The sequence below is a fragment of the Podarcis vaucheri genome (assembly GCF_965113315.1).
Source record: "Podarcis vaucheri genome assembly, chromosome: 5".
Lineage (NCBI taxonomy): Eukaryota > Metazoa > Chordata > Lepidosauria > Squamata > Lacertidae > Podarcis > Podarcis vaucheri.
In genome coordinates this window covers 56,720,935-56,743,499 of record NC_138763.1, presented here as the reverse complement: position 1 = coordinate 56,743,499, position 22,565 = coordinate 56,720,935, and the positions used below count along the sequence as shown (strand labels likewise).

Here is a 22,565-nt window from a genome sequence, read left to right as displayed (position 1 = left end):
CCTGTTATTTGCAAAGTGCCATATGCATATGTAATTTTATATTAAAGAGGGCAGAGCAGACCTATGGAGTGGGGCACAAAAAATTTGGGAGTGCATTTTGATTTGAAAAACTGATTGCGACAGTATGTTTAGGTTCTAAAGAAAAAGTAAACTTACTTGAAGTGATGCCGTGTAAACGGAGGGACTGAAAAATAGCTATGTATCGCTGTCCTACTTCCCTTTCCAGGAAGGCACATATCTTGGGTAAGCTAAAAACAAAACAATAGAGCAGAAAACTTTGTTTAAACCCAGCATGATTTCCTATCCAAGCTTAGTATTGCTACAGCTATTATTCATTTTCTACATGGAAAGCATCGGCAAACATTACAAGTGCAAATAGATTATTATGTGAGGTTTCTGTGCACATGCTGAAATGCCAGAATGTGTCACTGCAATGAGTTATGCATGTGATTCTCATATGCAAGGCAAGTGAGATTCTACATGCATTTATTTCAGGCTTTGCCCAAGACAAAACTGATTTCCTAGTATGAAAGATACCAATGGTAATGCAACAGTAAGAATTAACTCTGTATTAACGTACCATTTTTATATGTAACTGTGTATTTTTGTAATATTTTGTTTTAAGTGCCTGTTGTTGCTTCAGCTGTTTTGTACACTGCTTAGAGATATTTTTAATATATTAAGTGGTATGGAAATTAAGTAATCAATCAATCAATCAATCAATCAATCAATCGTTTCCCCAGGTAGGTTCTCCAACCATCTACCTTGATGTTATTCTTAATCAGGACTCACTCTACCTTGTCTTCTCCCCCACCCTCACCACAGACACAAACATACTGGCTTTAGTCATTTTTCCTCCCCCTGCCCTCTTTTCCATTGAGTCTGCAAAGAGTTCAGAAGTTTTTATTCTGTTTTCAGCTAGCCACAGTTTAGCATTACATTCACTCTGAGGTACAGTGGGCAATTGTAAGTATGGTCTAATGAAATAAGCCAGCTTCATAAACCAATCTTTGAGGTTGGCTTGGTTCAGTAAATCATGGTTTGTCCTGGTTCAGACACAACAATAAACTGTGGTTAGTTAGAAATGGAAGGAAATGTGTCTGATTACACACCGTGAAATAGAGGGGAGGTGTGCAAGCTCAAAGTTCACCTAGATGTGCTCATTTAATGATAAACCATAGTTTATTATTACATCCAAATGTAGCCACCATTCAAGCATATGATTCTACAATTGGGGGTGGGGGTGGGGGTTTTGCACCTCAAAGTTTTATATGAGAGTGACATACAAAGAATAATTCACTAAAAAACCCAACCCTCTGAAAGGTTATATGAAAGGTTTCTTAGAGGTTGATTCAAAGGTTGACTGCGTTATTAACAGCAGGAAATATCTAACCAACCATTTAGGTTATATAATGATTAATAGGAAATAGGAGCTGTGTGTGGCCAAATCCTTGCCAGGGAGGAGGAAGCCAGGAGCACAGAGCTGGTAGACTAAACAAAAGGGCTCACTGATCTAAGTGGAGTCCTCAGGTAATATTTGATAAACAATCCAAATTTTTCCAAATGATTGAAGCAAGCCAGTGTCATTGCTAGTTTTCTGTTTTACTTTGTGTTGATTTACACAAACTGGTCCAGGCTGCCTTGTTTTTAAAAGTGCCCAGATTAACCATTCCCAAAAATCCACCTTCATCTCCCCAGGGAAGTGTCAATTATAATGTTTCTGTCATTATGCTTTTTCTTATTCTACTGGGGAAGACACATAATAACCCTTGGTGGCAGAGGGAAATTGCCCTGCCCCTCCCCCCCAAAAAAACCATCCCCAAATCCACATGCAGATTACAAAGGGGAGGGGTGGGAATCCTGAAGCTGGAAAATTTGGCTCACAAGGTGGCGTGTCCTACTTCTTGAAATTTTTGAGTTTTGTCTTTGAACAGCTAATCCCCCTATGCTGTATCACAAGCATGTCTACTCAAAACTGAGTTTGATAGGACTTACTCCCATGTAATTCTGCACAGGTTTGCATCCTAAAGGCCCTTTGAGCCCATTGAACTAGTTCCACAGTTTGGATCCTGCCTAAATCTCTGCCCATTCCTGTTTATGGATCTTTGCTGGACATTTTTCTCACTACTGTATACTTCTTTTCATGGGTATTTCTTTGCCGAAGAACAAAGGTATGCCACAATAGACCCAGCTCTAAATCACAGTCATTCATTAAGGAAGCTCTGAATGAAACGAGTCCTCAAGCCCCACCTCCACTCCTGGCTTCTTTTTCAGTGTTGCTCTCCCTAGATACTTTGAATACTTTATTTTTATAGATGCAAGGCAACCGGAAGTAAAAAGTTCTCTGAAATCGAAGCAACCCACACCCTGCCTTTGAAAGGTCAGAGAAGAATCAGATGCCTGTTGCTGCAGTTCACTTCAAAAGGCAGAAAGGAACTGCAAAGTGGTTTTTTCCTCTGCTTTACACAATAGATCACTTTCAGCGACTTTACACAGAAAACAGCTGTTTTCTCTGCACATTATATTTGAGCTGGATGCACTACTTAAACACACAGGGATATTCACATTCTAATTATTGGAAGGCACTCTCTTGAGTAAGCATATTTGAACTAAGCATATTTTTATATGAACTATTTGAACTAAGCATATTTTAAAAGACTTATTTGCCTTCTAGAATACCGCTGTGCCTCTATTCTCCATTATCTTGCAGTGTCCAAAAGTTTGTTCAAACACTCAAAAAGTTAAGGAATGCTTGAGCACTGAAATACAGCTTTATAGTGTTATTTCAGTTTATTTCAGGAATTTCCATCCCACTCTTCAGGTAACAGACTGCTCCCAGCAAGTAACAGGGTAAAATATTTAAACAATATTAAGTACATTTCTTTGGCACCTCACTTACCATCTGTGACTGAACCAAGTTCACATTCACAAAGCAAGCTTCCCTTAACCTCTGCAGAACCCTACCTCTCCCCCCTGAAATTTATCCCTAGGAATTGGGGAATATTTGGGAATGGGTTATGGCATGAGTGTCTATAGATTGCGTGTTTGTGTGTGTGGTGGGGAGTAAGCAGAAATCACTCCCGTTACATGAAGGGAGGAGCACAGCCACAGAAAGCTGCTTAAAACTCATATGGTTGGAGCTGAGTGGTTAGTGTCAGAATAGGACTTTTGTGGGGGGGGGGCAGGTATCAAAGTCCCATTCAGTCACAGTGGTGTAGCGTGGGTTGTCAGCACCCGGGGCAAGGCAAGTAATTTGCGCCCCCTAACCCGTGGATTTTAGCACTCGAATGCAAGTGCACCCCCCCAGATGTTGCGCCCGGTGCAGCCGGCCCCCCCTGTACCCCCCACGCTATGCCACTGTTCAGTCACGAAGCTCACCAGCTGACCTTGGGCCAGTCACTATCTCTCAGCCTAACCTACCCCCATAGGGTTGTTGCGAGGATAAATTGAGGAGGCGGCTAACCAAGTACACCACCTTGAGCTTCGTAGAGGAACGTATAAATACAACAAACAAATAAACAGTTTTATACAATTATGAACTGTTTGGAGAAACCCAAACCTTAAGCTCCCTTTGGCTGATGGAATTAGCTGTATGTTTATTTGGACAATGGCCAACAACTGGGAATTGGCAGCCATGTAGAGATTCTCCTACAGCTGCATGGGTAAACTGTATGAGGAGTGGCTTTAAACTAGCTCAAAGCTACCTCATTTCTGGTGCAGCTGCCGAACAATGCTAAGCTTTGTGCATCTGCTTCTTTTGTTGTTCTTTTCTGGAAAGCCACGTGCCAGCTCAAGGGATTCCCCTTGATTTGATTCAGCAACCCTCTTTAGCAGACTATTTTTGGGCAAACTGAAAACTGTGCTTGGAACATTTGCACCTGTTAAATTATAATAAATAAACACCACTGTGCTGATCGTAGGATTTGCTCCCTTAAAAAAAAAAGAAAAGATTTAAAATGGTCACACTCACTAACTTGCTGGATTGGGCTTTCCAGACCTACTATATATTGATTGAAATCCAAAAGAGAGATAAGCACACTTTCAGCCTGAGAAACCAATGTGCTAAAGCATGCATAACTCTTGTGTTCAACTGCAGTCATCAGATGCAAGTAAGTCTCACTGAAATCAACAGGATCCAATAATATGTTTAGGATTGGGGAACTATAATTGTTATGTACTGAGCTGAATATGATCGAAAAGGCAGCAGTCTGATTGGTCCTAGAACAATAGGATTCAGAATGCAGCAGTCTGATTGGTCCACAAGAGCCACCCAATCCAGCTCCAGGTGGAAGTGAATCTGCAACCTGATTGGCCTACAGGTGAATCCTGGAATTAGCCAATCACATGGGGCCCATTGTGTAAATAATGTATATAAAGCAGACATTCTGGAGGAACTTCCATTCCTCCTCACTACTATGAGCTGAATAAAGAGCATGAACTCCACACTCGACTCCAAGTATATTTCAATAATTGTCCCTTTTTCAACACACCCTATTTGGTTTGATTCCCATTCATCATGTTTAAAGGGGTCTCACTGAAACTGGATAACCAACAAGTTCCAGTGTGTCGTATTGCTTAATGCACAAATGCAGCACGCTCCTTTTCTGTTTCTAGATGCCCTAGATAGCAGCAGGTTACATAAAGGAATCTTCAACTAAATAAATACAGATGTGTAAATGACAAAACATTTTAAACTGAAGGGAATTTAAGTGGGAGTGTTAAAACAGATTTAGTGCAAACTGGGGGTGTAGCTAGTTAACTCTGCAACTCCTGACTGCAAAATCATTGGGAAAACAGAATGCTTCAGCACAGAGGATGTTGCAAAGCGATGCATGTTACTTTAAATGTGAACTGCGTAGTTGCAATCTGGCATCACACTCAGCTTGCACATGTGTGCATCGTAAAATTTCTCATTTTCCACTAGGTTTTCATATAAAAAGTACTTCTTGGGTAAAACTAGTAAATACTGATTCACCCACAACTCATTTCCTATCTCCTGGTGCAATGAGAGAGAGAGAGAGAGAGAGAGAGAGAGAGAGAGAGAGAGAGAGAGAGAGAAGAGAGGTTGATTCCAAGCGGGGAGCTCCATTTTGAGCCAAACAGTATTTTCTTTATACTGATACATGACTCATAGGAAAGAATGTCTTATGGGAATAGTAACAACAACAACAAACAACAGCAATGTCAAGAAGATCTGTTTGAGGACAGCGGGAAGAACGAAGATAATGAAAAGCATTTTCATGTGAGAGGCTTGAAATCCATTTGCTGCTTATTATTTCAGTCTAAAAGGTGAATGTGGGGCCTACCTCGGCCGGTGTATTAGTTCTCCTGACTGACTCCCTCCCCTCTTTCTTCTCCAAAACTGCCTTCTGCACCCTCAAATCAATTTCCAAAATATGTGATTGAATCCCACCCAAAAACAGTGGCGCCTAGAAGTGCTTAGTGTCATCAGCTGCAGGCACACTCTGGGTTTTTCCAGATGGCCTATTTATTGAGCATTCATCCTCATTCACCTGGACAAAGTGTATGTGGAGGTCAGATTGTATTTGGTCTTTGTTGAGCATTTGTTCTGAATTGTTTGTGTATATGTCTTCCTGTTAACTACTGTTCATGCCACACTTTTCAGTGCATTTCCTCACCACTTTCCTAACCAGAGGAAATCTTTTTAAGTGGATTTGTTAGGCTAGGGCAACAGAGTGTTTTCATCCACTCTAAGGGTGTGCACATAGAACATTTTATTCTAAAATCAAAGGAGACTAAGCTCTTGGGTTTTTTTTCTAGGTAAGCCACACACAGTTTAGGGCTATTGTTTACTTTTTGCCCCTGAAAAGCACTTCTTGGGAAACTGGTTTCATACAAAATAATAAAAGCTCATTGCAGATTGATTCTGCATTATCTTGGTGTATTTGAAGATAGAGGTAGGCAGCAGGGTAATGTGTGTATCCACACCTGTCCAATGAAATTGTGGGTGGGTGTATACTATGATGCAATCACCACTTCCTTCTTCATTCACCTGAGGTACGCTTAGTGATGGGAAGGTGGGTAATCTCACCAAGGGGAGGATTTTCAAATATGTATCCCAGAAAACACACCAACCCTTGTGGATGGCAGCATCTAGAATTAATCTAGAATGAAAGCAGCATGATGAACATGAGCATAGATGATTCCAGATTGAACAAAACTATATTTCCGTGCTACAAATAGATTGTTACCTACACAGCCTAATTATGCAAACCTAAACTTTTGGTACATGCTTGAATCCCTCCTGCAAAATACTGTCTGTTGAGAGTGGCCCTCAAACTCTCTAGTGCTGAAGATTTGTATTTCTATATTTTGGGGTTTATCCCCTCATGTGTGTGTGTTTAATGCTGTTTCTTTACCATATTGGAGGACAGTGTCAGCAGCTGAAGACTTTCTGCTCCGTGAGCGATTTTGCTTTTACACTTTATAGAAATTTTAAAATATGTACAGTTGATATGCGAAGGTGTGTAGAGTAGGGATTTTTAAAATACATTTCATTACCTGCTAAAATATGTGAGGACGGTATCGTAAGATGGAATTATCTGAATTTTGGGGTTCTGTTGTAGGAAGACCCAGCATAGTGCAGTTCGCAGGAGATGAAATTCATTGAAAGTAAATAACCTGCAAGGCAAAACAAAATCTTTATGAACTACCAGTTTGTATGGTGTCTCTATTTGTCTAAACAAATAGTTACATCATTATTTTTAAGTGTAGATGTTAAGTGTAAGTTATTTTCCTCAGATAACCATATTTTCCTGTTTTGCTTATTTTTAAGAACTGGATACAACCGCTTCAAGTTAGTTTAATTTACTTTAGCGCATTGATCAGCATGTCATCAGGCATATTTTTAAACTGCAGTTCCACACAGAACACTTGACATGACATGTAAGTTACAAGTCCCCAAAATGGCTAAAACAACCATTTCAGTAGTATTGAAAGACACAAATGCTCAGTTTTCCATGGGTACATTTCAGATTTCTGTTGGGGCCGGGACAAGATGTAGCAAAGTCAAAAGTCCCAAGCAAATCTTGACTACATTCAAAGTTAAATTGTGAAACATCAGTACAATATTAATATTAAAGATGCCCTTGCAGAATGAGATATCATCTGAAACAAAGACAGTGTGTGTCCTGTCACTGTCACTGTCACTGCAGAGGCACTGTTTTTTCTCAGGCCCTTGGGGTTTCCTGAACTTTTGCTATTGGTTTATTCCTGTTTCATGCAATGATGCACCTGCTTTCTTGGGTTCCTGTGTTCCTGACCTTGTATTTTAGCCCAGTGTTGCCTTTACCTCTCCAGTGGCCTATCTGATGTTCAGCCTATTCAGTTTGGACCTCTGACTTGCAAACTACTTGGTTTTTGAGCTAACATAGTGAAAACCCATTTTCCTGGCTTCATCCATCTACAGATTAGGAGCTAGAAGATGTTCAGCAGAATCTTACTTAAGTAGACAGAAGCTTTTGAGAAAGTCACATGGCAGCGAGGAAACTTAAGGACAGCTCTTAAAAACTTTTGTGGGAGGAAGCTAATTGCTTTCCGAGAAGGGCAAAGTTAATGAACTGCTCAGATAAGACAAGAGTCTATTTAAAGACAAGAAGCATGGAAAATGTGTCTAGCTTTCAGCAACATTTTGGAAGTAAAAGCAGGCAGTCTTTAAAAGTCATTGGTAAAGGGATCTTTGCAAAAAGCAGACATTCTGTCCAAACACTATAAATAAATCTGCAAAACAAGGAGCTTATAGCTGCCCCTGGGAGCCACCAAGTGTTTTAGCGGAAGCAAGAATCTAAAATGGATGGTGGTGGGAAAGCAGCAATAATTTATTTCTCACCCCTTCATCAACTCTCAGTTTTGATATAGCACAGCTCTCAGATATCTGATTTTGATTACCTTCAGGAACAAGGAACAGATCTTCTCCAATGCTCAACCACAGACATTTAATGTCCCCATAGCTGTGTGATCAAGTGGGAACTAGGAGAATGGCCTTGACCGTGGGACCTAGTGGGATCTAGGGCTGGAAAGGTCTGTCAGTTCTGGTTCTCTCTGTTACTCATTTGTCATCAATGTTCCACATTTTGCAGCAATTTGCCTTAAAAAAAACCTCTTGAAAATTCATCAGCATCTTAGTGTGAATTTCTCCTAATAAACACATTTTAATACGCAGTTTTGAGTAATGTGTACATTTTTTGAAAGCAATCCTTCCTAAGATACTGCATTTTTGTATGTATTTTCACTCGTATCTTCATTTCCACACACACTTTCCCACTGATATATGCATTTTTGTAATCATTGTTTGCTTGGAGAACTTCATGAAATTTGAATAAGTGCATGTACCTGTTCACGTATTGTTCTGGAAAGTGCAAATTTTAGAAGACATTTAGAAGACACCTGAAGGCAGCCCTGTTTAGGGAAGTTTTAAATGTTTGATGTTTCATCACATTATTATTATTATTATTATTATTATTATTATTATTATTATTATATTTGATAGATTTGACTTTAAATGTGTACTGAATATCTCCTCCATCCCTAGTGGATGTACATCTATACTGGTGGCAAAGGGTCCCAGGACCCCAGAATCCCCAGGTTGTGCTGGGAGACGCTCCCTCTTTGAAACCCTTGGGAGTTGCTGCCAATCATTGTAGACAATACTGCGCTGGATGGACCAATGATTTGACTTAGTATGAGGCTGCTACGTTCTTACTGAGTTCCTATGTTGCTGTGATAGCCTTCCCTGTAGAACAGGAACTGGCATCTGTGCTCACTGCAACTGAATTGTCATGATGATCAAGCGTTCTTTGCTGACCCTACATCTTATTTTTTTTGGGGGGGGGCGTGTATTTGCTAATATGCACTGTTTGACTCCTATCTAGCTCCAGACCTCCATCACTAGAATAGAACAAGGGCAGGCACAGTGTTGCCACATCTGAAACATTGTCAAATGTAGTTGTTTTGACAAATGCACATCCTTCATTTCAGAAGCTCAGTGCTTTGCATGCAAAAAGCCCCCATTGCCACTTTTGACAAAATCTCTGGGCCTTAATAATTATGGGATTAGCAAACACATTGTGTGCTTAAAAAAAACAAAACAAAAAAAAACAGAAGGTGAAGAGGGACAATTGTTCTCAGGAATGCAACATGCGAAGACAAAATATTTAAGCCTCCCCCACTATCGGTGAAAATTGTGCCTCCTTCACTGCATCAATGAGCATTAGGGGAAAAACCTTGCACTGGGCAGCCACTGCCAGCCAGGACTAGACAGTGGACAGAGGTGAGCCAAAGATCTAAAGCAGATTCAAATGATACCTGAAATCATTATGCAAATCAGAGGAAACCTGCTGAATCCACGTGAGAAAATGTTAACGCACTAGCAAAGCTAGGTCACACACAGAAAATCTAATTCACATGGCAGGCTCTTACTCCCAATGTGACATGTCACAGACGTAAATTCCCAGTGTGACATGTCATAGGCGTAAAAACAATCTGTTTTGCTCAAGTTAAGTAAGACTTTCCCCGGAATTAGGTTGCTGCTTCATAACACATCCGCTAGGACAGTGAGTTTCATAAGAAAGCAATTACAGTGGCCATAAAACAGAGAACTTCTGGTCAAGTCAATATAAGGTTTCATTTTAAAAACAACTTGTGAAGTGGCAGAATCCAAAGAAAACCAACCGTCATGTCTGCTAAATCCTTTGCTCACAAGAGTCAATAGCCTTCATCTGATGGGCATGTTCCCTCTGTACTAAAAGTTCCTTCTCCAAACAAAGGTTGCACCTGATCATTCCTGCTTACCAAAATGAGTGAGGAAATAGCATCCATCAAATCTGTGATTTTGAAAAGCACATACCGTATTTTTCTTTCTATAACACGCAGATTTTTTCTCCTAAAAAGGAAGGGGAAATGTCTGTGCGTGTTATGGAGCGAATGTGTGTGGAGCCGAAAAATCGGGCAAAAATCAAACCGTGCTTCACAGAGAAGGGAAACCTGGAAAGAGGAAGTTTCTGCTTTCCTGCATTCTGCCTCAGGGTCTTACTGCCCACCCCCTCTGTTTCGTTGCTGTGTTTGCTGAAACGGAACAAAGAGCAGGGAAAGCCCCTCCCCTCCAGGCAAGAAGAGGGGAAAGCAGAGTGCCGTTCCTTCCTCTCTGTGCTCCGGTGCTGCTGAAAACATGCAGGTGGGAGACACACACACACACACAGAGAGAGAGAGAGAGAGAGAGAGAGAGAGAGAGAGCTGGCTGGCTTGGGTAGGTGCGTGGGGGAAACTTTTGCCTTCCTTTCCTCCCTCCCGTTATAACCCACTCCTGCATTCTTAGCCCTTCTGTGTTTTTCCTTCCCTCCCCACTTAAAATGTGGTTAAAAAGCATGGATCCACATGGATCCTCAGGATTTTTGCACTGGGTCACCCCAAATTCACCATCAGAGCACATAGCATGTCCATGGCTACAGCCTGCCCCCCAAAAATCATGCACCCACTGTTGCCTGGGGCTGCAATGGTGCAAAAATGTGGTTAAAAAGCATGGATCCACATGGATCTTTGCATTGGGTCACCCCAAAATTCACCATCAGAGCACATAACATGTCCATGGCTACAGCCTGCCCCCCCAATATCATGCACCCACTGTTGCTTGGGGCTGCAATGGTGCAAAAATGTGGCTAAAAAGCATGGATCCACATGGATCCTCAGGATCTTTGCATTAGGTCACCCCCAAATTCACCACCAGAGAACATAGCATGTCCATGGCTACAGCCTGCCCCCCCCCAAATCACGCACCCACTGTTGTCTGGGGCTGCAATGGTGCAAAAACATGATTACAAAGCATGGATCCACATGGATCCTCAGGATCTTTGCATTGGGTCAGCCCAAATTCACCATCAGATCACATGTCTGTGGCCACAGCATGAAGCACAAAAATGATACATCCACTGTTTCATTCAGAATGTTTTTTCCCTTGTTTTCCTCCTCTAAAAATGATGTGCGTGTTATGGTCAGGTGCGTGTTATAGAGCGAAAAATACGGTAGCTTAGCACCTGGGCCTCTCCAACTTATTGCTTGGGTGGATTAGGCGAATGACTGTTTATAGACCTCTTAAGAAATGACTGGATGGTGGACACTCAAAAACATTAACCAATTATATCTATCAGCAGCTGTTTATGTGGATGGGAGGTTTAACCCTTTCCTCCCCTTTCTGTGGAGGTGACCGAGAGTAAATTGGAAGCCCAGCCAGTGCCAGCACCACTGTCCAAAGACAAGAGAGACGCCAACACCAACATGAACAAACCTCACAGACCCAGCCCACTCAAATGAGTGCCCATATACTTGCCCAGTCCCAAGATGCCAACCACTTGTTGCACTATGAGTTGCGCCTGCCCTACTCTTCAAAAAGAAGGTGCAGGGAGCCCGTCACATGTTGGATCAATGTCTTAGCTTGCACTTAGCCACGTGCTTATACCTCTTGTGTACCTGCTGCACCTTGTAACCTGTGCCTTGCCTATGTCCCAACCTGTTTTATCCATTAAAGCTATTGGATGGGAGTTCCTGAACTGGGAGTTCAAATTCCTCATCCAGAGCCAGCACACAGAGAGAGGCTTATCCACAGTGGCACTTAGCCTATCAAATGACCTATTCAGGGAGGTTCAGTTTTATAAATGGGCTGCTATATATTCACTGCTGAATGGGGACCTTTTGACTTCTCCTGGAAATTTTTTTTTTTGGGGGGGAGTTTTATGCTGCTTTATCTCCTGTTTTATAGCTCTTGTTGTAATGTGTGCATATTATTATATTATTTTAATGTGAAAGCCACACAGATTTTTTTTAATCTGAAAGGGAGGAATATAAGTATATGAACAGTAATACATAAAGCCCCAAAACACTAATGCCTATGATGTATATAGTATCTGGCAGAAGGCAGTGCTGCAGAATATATATTGGCAGGGCCATATCTATTCCCGATATATACTGAATTGCTATGAAAGCATTGTATCCATTTGCCCTCCTCAGAACTCCTGTTCTCCATTTTCATCAATGAAAAGAACCCAACTGACTTGTGATCCCACTTCCTGTAGCTTCCTAGACAGCAGAACCCTTCAAAGACCTGTTTATTAAGCCTTCGTCCTGATTTGCCTCCTCAAAACATCCTTTTATAGAACAAAGTACTGCACGTCCCTCTGACCTTGAAGATCTGATCACTTTCTGCAGTAGTTCCAGGGGCAGCTGCCGCAGGTGAATCTGAGAGCCAAGCTGTGCGACAAGGTTCACCTCTATCCATCTTTCACATTCAGTGATCAAGGTGGGCTGCTGATACTGATTTCAAGGGAGGGGAGAAAAGTGTCAAAGAAATTCTGAACTCTGGGACCATCTTGTGGTGGAAACTGGAAATGGAGACATCATATGCAGAATGAAACTAAAAGTACTAAAAATATTGGATTTTAAGTGCACACCTAAAATGTATAGTGGGAATACGATTAATTCACATATTGTGCAGATTTGCTGCTGTCAGAAGCAATGCCATTTGCTGGGAATCTCAAGTGCGGAGAGTGCTGTTACAATGCAGTTCTGCTTGGAGGCTTCCCTAGGGATCTGTGTGACCACTGTGAGAAGAACAGATTGCTGGATTGGGTGAGCTTTGGCCTGATCCAGCAGTCTCATCCTAAATTCTTATTTTCCTGCTGAGTCTGCACTCAATGGCAAACCCAGTTGTGTTCCTCTGTCACTGTTCTGCAGAAGATTATCATCTTCTGTCTTGGAGACAGGCCATATTTCTTCAAGAACTTCCTTCCTGTGCCGCTAATGGGGTGTTCAGACACCCACAGCCCACGCACCTGGGAGGGAGGAGAGAGAGATTGTGTCCCCAGTGGCTACACAGTCAGTGCAAACATGTAGCCTCCCTTTACATGAACACTGAACATGGGGCTCTCAGTGCGCTTGGTAAGAGGTCGAAGCGAATGGGTGTGGCAGATAGTGTCCTATCAAACCTCCATTCATGTGTTCAATGCATGCATAGAAGCAAGTTGTCTGGCTACCGCCCCGCCCCCAGAGGCAATCAGAGGGTGTTGGAATGAGATCAAGAAAACAGAAGCCCAGTTGCTACAGAGAAATGCCAAGCATGCACAGAGGGCTCTAGAAAATGTCAGAGGTGCAAATGTTAGCAACAAGTAGGTCCATGAACATTCACCAGGCTCAGCTAAATGCAAATCCATCAGGTTTACAGCTCACCTTGCAGCCTGCAGAATAATAGCTGCAGACACTGGCTGGGCAAATGCTTCTTCTCATAACCTGCACACACCTTGGGAGGCAGGAAGAGAGAAAAGGCTATTAATGAGAGTTGTGAGCATAAGGGGAGAAGAAATCGAGAAAAAGAAGCAGGAGAGCAATTCACCAATCTCTTGGGCAAAGCTTCAGTAATATCATTGCTACCACACCTGGGTTCTGCCCCCCAACCCAACCCAACCCAGTTCAAACAGCAGCATCTTTTCCAACAGTAGTGCAGTAGGAAAGGACCATCTTAAAATAAATATTTATATGGCCAATCACCAAACAATTTAATTATTTATATGGCAATGCCCTTGATGAAGAGCAATGTTTGTCCCCAAAAGGCCAAAATGGATGTGACCTATATTTAAAACAATCTGAGGGTTGGTACCAACATGACTTGCAAATAAATAAAAACACACACAAAAAAAGAAACAGAATTAAAAACCATTCTGTGAAATTCATTATATGATCTTGTAATTCCTAGGCAACACTCCTTACTTCCAGCTACTCTGCTAAGCATTTTGGAAATTTGTTTGCCTGTCTGCTATGCGTTTGGGTATTGTAAGAAAATTCTATGCTCAAATTATGTGGATATGTCTATATGGGTATGAAAAAGAAATATGACTGTGTCCTAAAAATATGTTGATTTCATCAGCTACTGAGATAAAATGGTCTTTGCCAAGACTTGCATGTCAAGCTCAGTCAGAACTCTTTTTTTAAAAAGGCAGTTTTAAAAATATAGGAGACTCTTCCAGTAAAACAACAACCCAGATGATTCATTCCACATCTCTTGGCAGGCTAAGGGCGTCAACTTGTGCTTTTGCCGGGTGACAGGAGGACATTTTTCTACCATTCTCTCACTCTAATAATGCCTAATTTAGGATGGTCATGCCAAGAGACACAGAAAATTCTGCCAAGAAGAAATGCTATAACGTTGGCTTTGAACTTGGGCTACAGAGAGGTGCAAAACACTGTTACATCACCCGAGTCACTAATAATGGCCAGAGATCCTGCTCGACTGATTTATTTGTGCGATGTAACTAGTGCCACAATGCTCTGCAGAGCAGCAAATGCCTAAGCAAACAGTTGGTAGGCAGACCTACAGCTGAGCTGCGCAAATGTTTCTTTGTACATGACTTCCAGATGCACAACACCAGATGCTTGACAAAAACCGACATTTCACAGAACCAAGTCATGAGGCAGTGAGGCCAGTGTTTTGTACTGTTATACAATCCAGTCCCCACATCTAAAGCCAATGGTGCGCCAATGTCTACTTACTTCTGGAACAGGCTAGGGAACTGTAATACCTCTGCAGTAGCCAGGACTCCCAGAACATCTTCTTCATTCACTTCGAGTTCAGAGTTGTATAAATTCTTGATTGCAACAGCAAAGGCTTCATTCACATCAACAGGAGATGCAAATAAAGACACCAGTAAATTCATCAAGCCTTAAAAGTGCAGGGCAATGGTTCCCTCTTGTCCCCTGATCTGAATTCCCATACAGTGAAATGGCAATACTGTGCTATGGACTTAGCATTACCTGTGGGTCTGCCCCCTCTCCCTATAACAGGCAAGCTGTTCAATGTATATAACTGTAAACAGCAGTGTAATACCAAACAAGTTTAGGTATTGGCAGAAGTGGCCAGCCATATCTCGTGAGCCCTCTGTCCTTTCCCCTCTGTTGGACCACAGAGCTGTGACCTTCCCCACCCCCTAAAGTAACCTGCTACTTTCCAGCATGGTGGAGGATGTTGTTCTGTCACCAATCTTCAAGCTTTCAGTAGAGCCAATGTGGGAAGGAGCAGGGCGCCATCTTGTCCTCCTTCTCAGTCAGCAAAAGGCATCTGGAGCCACTTCTGGCAGGGCAGGTGCCCTAATGAGACTCCTCACCTATTTCCTCAGCTCCTCACGTAGCCTTTCAGGGCAAAATCTTAACACCTACCGAAAATGGCCAACTTATATTGTTTTTATCAGTAGCTAGTGTCCATATCGAAAGTAAAAACAGATTACCAACTCGAGTGACGTCTGGATCATTAACCTCCAATGCAATTGTGACTCTAGGCATCGTTTTCTTCTGTTTGAGGATTTCTTTGCTTTTGCGACTATTCAAGAGACGCTGCTTATAACATCTGGTTTCTGCCAAAAGCATAAGAAATGAAGGAAGACTAGTATGGGATTTATGTCATGAAAGGCACAATAAGCATAATTATGTTCTTTCCACCTCAGTTTTTCTAACAAAAAAAGGGAGGGGGAGTGCTGCTGAGTGGTAGTTTTCAGTTTTAAATTTTTGTAGTCATGGTCTTTTTATCGTTTGTTGTTTTTGATTGGAAGCTACTTTGGACAGGCATTCGCCCAGAAAAGTGGCCTAAAAATACTTTAAACAAACACACACACACACAAAATGTGACTTATATGTCTGGCTCGATCGATCGAATGGCTGAATAAACACATCTCTGGAATGGCTTCCAGTACCTTTCTCGACTTGGGGCTTGCTTTCTGTTATTTGTAAGTCACATTTCTGAACAGCCGCAGCAAGAAGCTGTGAGAGGACCTGAGATTTGAAGAAGTACATGCGATGAAGTTCCCATTGGAAACCCAAGCACTCCAGGGTTACATCTGAGGGTGGGGAGAGAGAGACAGATTGGTGAAACTGGAGCTGCTTCTGTGGAGATGACAGGCCACTTCCAGCAGCCTGTGGGTCTCAAGCAGTGCTACCCACCTGCCTCCATGCCTTCTGTGATCTTTTGCGTGTAAGAAAACAGGCTCTCATTTGGAGTTCTGTGCAGGGATGAAACCCTCAATGGAGAAAGAGAAACAAGAAGCTAAGATATAAGTCACTTAGAATTGTTCCGTTTTCATGCATATCAAATGGTTGCATCTGTGGTTACAAAATGCTAGCTAATCAACATGTTTCAGTGAACTTGAAAGGAATAATGTTTTCTTTCCCCTGAAAAAGACTGTAAGACCAATGTGGTATGCCTTCCAGCTCCCACTTTCCCTGACCATTGGCCATGCTGGCTGGGGCTGATGGGAATTGTAGTCCACAACATCTGAAGGGCACCATTTGGGCTACCGCTGCTGTAAGTTGAAATGTACTGGATGAGGTAGCAGAGGGAGGCACTACAAACATAGCCCCCTGGCAGTTGAGCACTGCCACTTTCTTGTGGGGAGAAGAGGGAGATAATTGAGAAGTTGGCAGATCAGTAGAGCCAAATCAGTGCTCCCACCAGTACACCCGCAATAAGACTTCATTGGCTCTTGCTGGTGCTGTTGTATCGGGGGGTGGGACAGGACATTTATTTATTTAGTAGCTTTATATTCTGCTTTTAAACTTGAGTCCTCAAAGCAGCCAACGACATTGATGAAACACAACAGCTACACCAAGACTCGTACGCTCACAAAACAAAACAAAACAAAACAACCAGTCCCACAGAAGGCAGATGACCTTCTGTCAGTGGGAGAGGGGAAAGTTGAATGGAGCAGCCCCTGGTGCTGCCTCTGCTGGTCTTCCTCTCTTTCCTCTTCCTTCCCACAGGGCAGGTGGTGTCTGTTGGGCCTGTGGAGGGGTGGGGAAGTTCCAGAACACATGCATGCATGCACACCATTTCTTTGTTTACAGCGGAGATGCAGGTGGTTGACAGAATGGGGAAATTCCACTTTGAAGGCCGTTTACCAAGTTTCAATATGTCAGGGGCATTTGGCAGTTACCTGGGTCTATGCTTGTGCTTTGGAATGCTTGGCAAATGCTTCAAATCATACGCATTCTGAAAGTCTCCATTTTCCTTCCGGTCCTCTTGTTCTGGACTCACAGACATGGGGGTGTCAGCTGGAGGATTAAAGAAACAAAACAAAACAAAACAAAAATGCAATGTATTTTTGCCCATGGAAAGCAAGTATCAAATGGTTCATATTATAGCACCAGGTGGAGACCTTCCTACCTATTGCCCAGGCATTCTAGTGTTTTCACACCAAAGATTATTTGTGTTTCTTCTAGTTTTGTCTTCTGTCGTTTGGGTTTTGGCTTTTATCATAGTTATTTGCTGGTTTAAAACTGTGTCTATATGTTGTGTGTGTGTATTTTAATTCACACTTTTGTATACCATCCTGAAATAGTTTGACAAAACATGGTTAACACATATTTAAATAAACAGGGTGGAGTCCAGTTTAGTACAAATTGAACGACGAGACTCCTCCTTATTCTACTCCCCCTGCTTTGCAGAATTGGGAGACCCTTGGGAACAGGGTGTAGGGCTGGGGTTGGGTGAGGAAGAAAAATGGGAAGTCCTGTTCCACAAGTGGATTTCTGCAGGTAAGCAAATATCATAGGATGTCACCCATTCATACAAAAATTTCACATATAGTAAAGGAAAGGTAAAGCAACTGCTTGATATGCTTGGAGTTTAGGAATCTATTGTAGGATTGTTGAGTTGGAAGGGCCTACCTGCCTGCCTGGGCCACCTGCCTGCTCTTCTGTCATCCAGGTGCAGCTCACGTGTCTGCCGAGCTCCTTACAATTTTATTATATAGTAAGATATATAATATTTCTATATTTGACATTTCCATCTTTAGAGATCCTAGAGTAATCTAACTAACATGTAAGTGCACATCAGAGTAAGGGAATCTCTTTCAGCTCAAGGGCTGCACTCCCACACCAGGAACTTTCCAAAGGCCACATGCCACTTGGGGGCAGGACCAGATACAAAAAGTGGTTGCAAGTTGAGGTGGAGCAACAGTTATGAATTACTTTTGTGCTACATTCCACACACAAAAAGATCAGTGATGTCTAGATACACCCACCCACCACCCACCCACCCACCTCTTCATCCAGGCAAGCAAGAGGCATTATCATAGTTCACGAGCACATTATAGCCACGCAAAAGCGCTTAGGGATGAAGCTGGTATTTGGTGAGATGTGATTCTGAATGGATAGCCAATGCTTTATAAAAGGGGTGGGGAATCTTTTTGGTTCCAGGGGCCTTTTATTAGTATTGGTCAAGCCAAATCGGACAGGTGGGCAGGGGCAGTGACTTGCCAATCACATGGTGTCATTATCAGATGTCAAGGAAATAAACAACTACCTGACTTTTAGAAGACAGCTGAAGGCAGCCCTGTTTAGGAAAGTTTTTAATGTTTGATCTTTTATTGTGTTCTTAATATTCTGTTGGGAGCCACCTAGAGTGGCTAGGGAAACCCAGCCAGTTGGGCGGGGTATAAATAATGAATTATTATTACAGTGGTACCTCTGGTTACATACTTAATTCGTTCCGGAGGTCCGTTCTTAACCTTAAACTGTTCTTAACCTGAAGCATCACTTTAGCTAATGGGGCCTCCCACTGCTGCCGCACCGCTGCCACACGACTTCTGTTCTCATCCTGAAGCAAAGTTCTTAACACGAGGTACTATTTCTGGGTTAGCAGAGTCTGTAACCTGAAGCGTATGTAACCTGAAGCGTATGTAACCCAAGGCACCACTGTATTATTATTATTATTATTATTATTATTATTATTATTATTTGGAGGGACAATGCATTCTGAATGTGAATAAAGGTTTGGTGTGTACTCAGCCTTTGAGTCTTTCCTGGGTAGTTTCTTCAACATGACCTGTCTATCACATTAGGCGGAACCTTCCCTCTAATCCCAGCCCCTGGTATTTGTTCTGGACCAGGAACTGTGTCCTGAGTAGATGAGACTCCCAGGGCCTCCCTGCCTGCTCCACATTTCACACAAATTAGGGTGATGACAGAGAGGCTTCCAAGGAATTCAACTGCAGGGATGGGATGTTCTAGTGAGAGTTGCAATAGCATGCAAAGAATTATGGAGAATGCCATCCACATCAGAGACAGGCAGCAAAGAAGGCTTCAGACTCCAGAGAATGTCATAGCAGCAATAGTGGAATTTCATATTTCTGTAAATTACAGAGGATTTGGGCCCAATCCAAAATGGACCTGTGAATAAGATGTCAAAATCTGAACCTCACCCAAATACATATAATTTATGTGTACACACATACATATAGAATATGTGTCTGTCTGGGTATGCCAATGCATAAAATTTTTCAGAAACAGTAGACTTCAATGTATATCAATTAAGAAAGATAGAGAGAGAGATGATTAACAGAATAATAAAACGTGCTTCTCCTTACACTTGTATACTTAAAGATACAGGGCTTGTTCAGTCAAGTTCTTACAGATGCATAATCGCTCTCTAGTGGAAGAGTTTGGAAGTGCTAATTCCAATCAGACCGCTCAAGAGATTAATGCTACAGATTTGTAGAATAGTTTTAAGACAATCATGGTTCTAGAAACTGACACACTGTGGAATTACCTTTACTTTTCTATGGCAGCAGTGCCCTATTTTCACCCTTACCAAGAAGCTCAAAAGCTTTCACAGTCATCCAGCAGAAGCAGAAAGAGAGGGTTTCCAATCAAACAGTTAGCCAATGTTCTCAGTTATGACCATACCTGATATCATTCTCATCAAGGTCTCATTGAGACCAACCCGGGTGGCCTTATTCACTTGTGAAATTCCCAGGAGGTCACAACTTGGGCTGAATGGAAATTGCCAGCGATTGGTGAGCCCGGCTTGCTTGCGGAAAGAACGATTTTTCAAAGGATCTGCAACCTTAAATAAAGACATGAATGTCTGTGGTGTTGTGGTTAGAGTGTTAGACTAGAACCTAGGAGACCAGGGTTCAAATCCCCACTTATTCCTGAAGCTCAGCCGGTGGGTGACCTTGAGCCGGTCGTTGCCTCTCAGCCTAACCTGCCTCACAGAGTTGTTGTGGGGATTAAATGAGGAAAGGGAAAACTATGAATGCCATCTTGAGGTCCTTGGAGAAAGGGTGGGATCCAAATGAAGTAATAATATCCCCATGCCTCATAAAAGGTATAATGTGAATAAGTAACTCAATGTTGTGCGTGTGTATGTTGCCCTTGTGTCCTGTTGGTCTGTAAGGCTATAATAATGCTATAAGGCTATACATTCCTTTCTCCCTAGACGAACTGTCAAGAAAATACAGTGGTACCTCTGGTTACAAACTAAATTCATTCCAGAGGTCTGTTATTAACCTGAAACTGTTCTTAACCTGAGGTTAACCACTTTAGCTAATGGGGCCTCCCGCCGCCACCGTGCCGCCACTGTGCCGCCACTGTGCGATTTCTGTTCTCATCCTGAGGTAAAGTTATTAACCCGAGGTACTACTTCTGGGTTAGTGGAGTCTGTAACCCGAAGTGTTTGTAACTCGAGGTATTTGTAACCCAACGTACCACTATAATCACCTTCATTTGGGCTTGAAGGAGTAGATACATTAGAGGAATAGGAAGAATGAGATGAATTACTAGTAGTATCCAGGCTGAGAGCCCACACAGCTGAAAGAGGTATCAAATCAAGCTGCTGCCTATACTTCAGTAAGTGGTCATTTTAAAAAGTACACCTTTCACCTAAATTTGACAACAAAATATTGCCCAAAGCAATTTGAGAATTCTCCCTCAGATTGGAAGAGTTTTGAAGGGAGCGAAAAGAGTTTCAATGGGACTTGCACAATTTCCCAGGTGATATCAACAAGCACACTTCTGCTTTGCAGAATTAATATATTGGTCTCTTTCTTTCTTTTAAAATCAAACTGAGAAGGCCCACAAATAACTCATCCACCCACCATTGAGCTGGTGAAGTTCTACATGGATTTTTTGATGAAAATTTGGGATAGGGACAAGAAGTATCACAAACCTGTCTTCAGTCCATCTTTTTATCTGCTGCAGCATAATTTATTGTCCTTGTGGTGTTGCCATTTCAACGTCTCCCCCCCCACCAAAAGAACAAAATAACTCACCATGCAATGCACTCCTCAAACTGCCAGATTTTGATCAGTCAGTCACCTGAAATGGCTATCAATTGGGGGTTTTCTCCGGAAATTTTAACCTGGTATCTCCTCAAAGGTTAGCACTGTATCTCCCATATGTAGTCTGTGTTTATTTACGTCACCCTACCAATGGAATGACTTTTATGTGAAGTTGCAGAATGTTAAGAAACATTCTCATTTCTAAAGGTGAAAGGTCATGTATAAAATATGATTACCCCACACAAGTCGGTGTGAGAGGAACTGAAAGACCAATCTGACCAGGTCAAACTTCACAGAGGACTTCAGATCAGCAGAGGCTGTAAGCAGCTAGGTGGAAGGAAAGATGAGAAGCACAGTCACACAGTCACAAGTGGGAAGGAGGCTGTGGATTAAGAAACAGGAACCTGAAGGAAGCAGTGGAGGAGGCCAAAGGCATGTCAGGAAAATCTCAAATGAACATAGGGGAGGAAGAGATGCTATGCTACTGGTGGGAATGGAACTGGGGGCAGAGAACATTGTGGGATTCTCTGCCTTAAATATCATAATAACTTGGCTGGCTCTGCACTGTGACTTGGAAGTAGGATGTGGCACCATTTGCCACTCTGTCTCATGCAACAAAATGTCTTGGGCCAGCCTGGCAAAGAACCTGGGAGGTGATGATGAGCCCAAAGTATTGTCTGTAGTATGCTCTAGCAAGACTACGATTATCTGTGTTGTTTCATTAGAGTTGTAAGCCAAAGTCCATAGATTTTACAATACACAGACCTGTAAAGTAAGTTAAACCAGTAGCTTAGATTGGCTAGCCAGCAGCTTTGTTCTGCTCTCGAAGTCTTAGTCATCCAAAGCTATCATAAACACCCACACACCTACCTTAGCTATCTCCTTATCATTTGGCGAGAGTCCTCCCAGAGACACATAGGGAGCTGAGAGCAGGTAACTGGAGGTGAAAAAGACAGCATCAATTTTGTATGCATTCAGGAAGAGCACAAAGACAAAACTAAAATGTTCCTAATGTCACATTGTCCCTTTTTCAAGGAGGAATCTGATTCTTTTCTTTCATGTGTAAATAAAAAAAAAGTAAGTCACTTTTTCCCTTCCTTTTCTTTTCCCAACATGCCCTATATCTTAGTTTTTGGTAGGGGTAACTCCTGGTGGGCTGCCCAAACTTCCTTTGGCTTTTATGGCTATGGTGGCATTGTTTTCTGTAGGCATGAATTGTAGGTGTTTGCATGAGAATGTTAATGTTTTATATGAATTTTTATTGGTGTAATCTTTTTTTATTTTTTAAATGACAGTTGGAAACCATGGTAACTAGTGACTAATAAATCTAGTAAAATAAAATAATCGTAATCTGAGTAAACAGCAGTAGCCAATGACATGCTGTCACCCCAATTCCTTTTAGAACACAGCCCATCCCTTCTAGAATGCATCACACGTTCTGGAATCTAGAAGCAAAAG

The 22,565-nt window shown here is 42.1% G+C and overlaps 1 protein-coding gene across 1 annotated transcript in view; it reads right to left on the bottom strand.

Moving 5' to 3' along the window:
- BTBD16 (BTB domain containing 16) overlaps positions 1 to 22,565 on the bottom strand; it is a 29,013-nt gene that overhangs the window by 5,928 nt on the left and 520 nt on the right. Inside the window, exons 2-12 of the mRNA XM_082222769.1 lie at positions 21,978 to 22,044; positions 19,732 to 19,891; positions 16,980 to 17,097; positions 15,991 to 16,067; positions 15,744 to 15,887; positions 15,282 to 15,407; positions 14,551 to 14,665; positions 13,234 to 13,303; positions 12,191 to 12,321; positions 6,523 to 6,642; positions 157 to 248 (exon numbers count right to left, since the gene is read on the bottom strand). Of these exons, the coding sequence (XP_082078895.1) occupies positions 157 to 248; positions 6,523 to 6,642; positions 12,191 to 12,321; positions 13,234 to 13,303; positions 14,551 to 14,665; positions 15,282 to 15,407; positions 15,744 to 15,887; positions 15,991 to 16,067; positions 16,980 to 17,097; positions 19,732 to 19,891; positions 21,978 to 22,044 (1,220 nt within the window). The remainder of the gene's footprint in view (positions 1 to 156; positions 249 to 6,522; positions 6,643 to 12,190; positions 12,322 to 13,233; positions 13,304 to 14,550; positions 14,666 to 15,281; positions 15,408 to 15,743; positions 15,888 to 15,990; positions 16,068 to 16,979; positions 17,098 to 19,731; positions 19,892 to 21,977; positions 22,045 to 22,565) is intronic.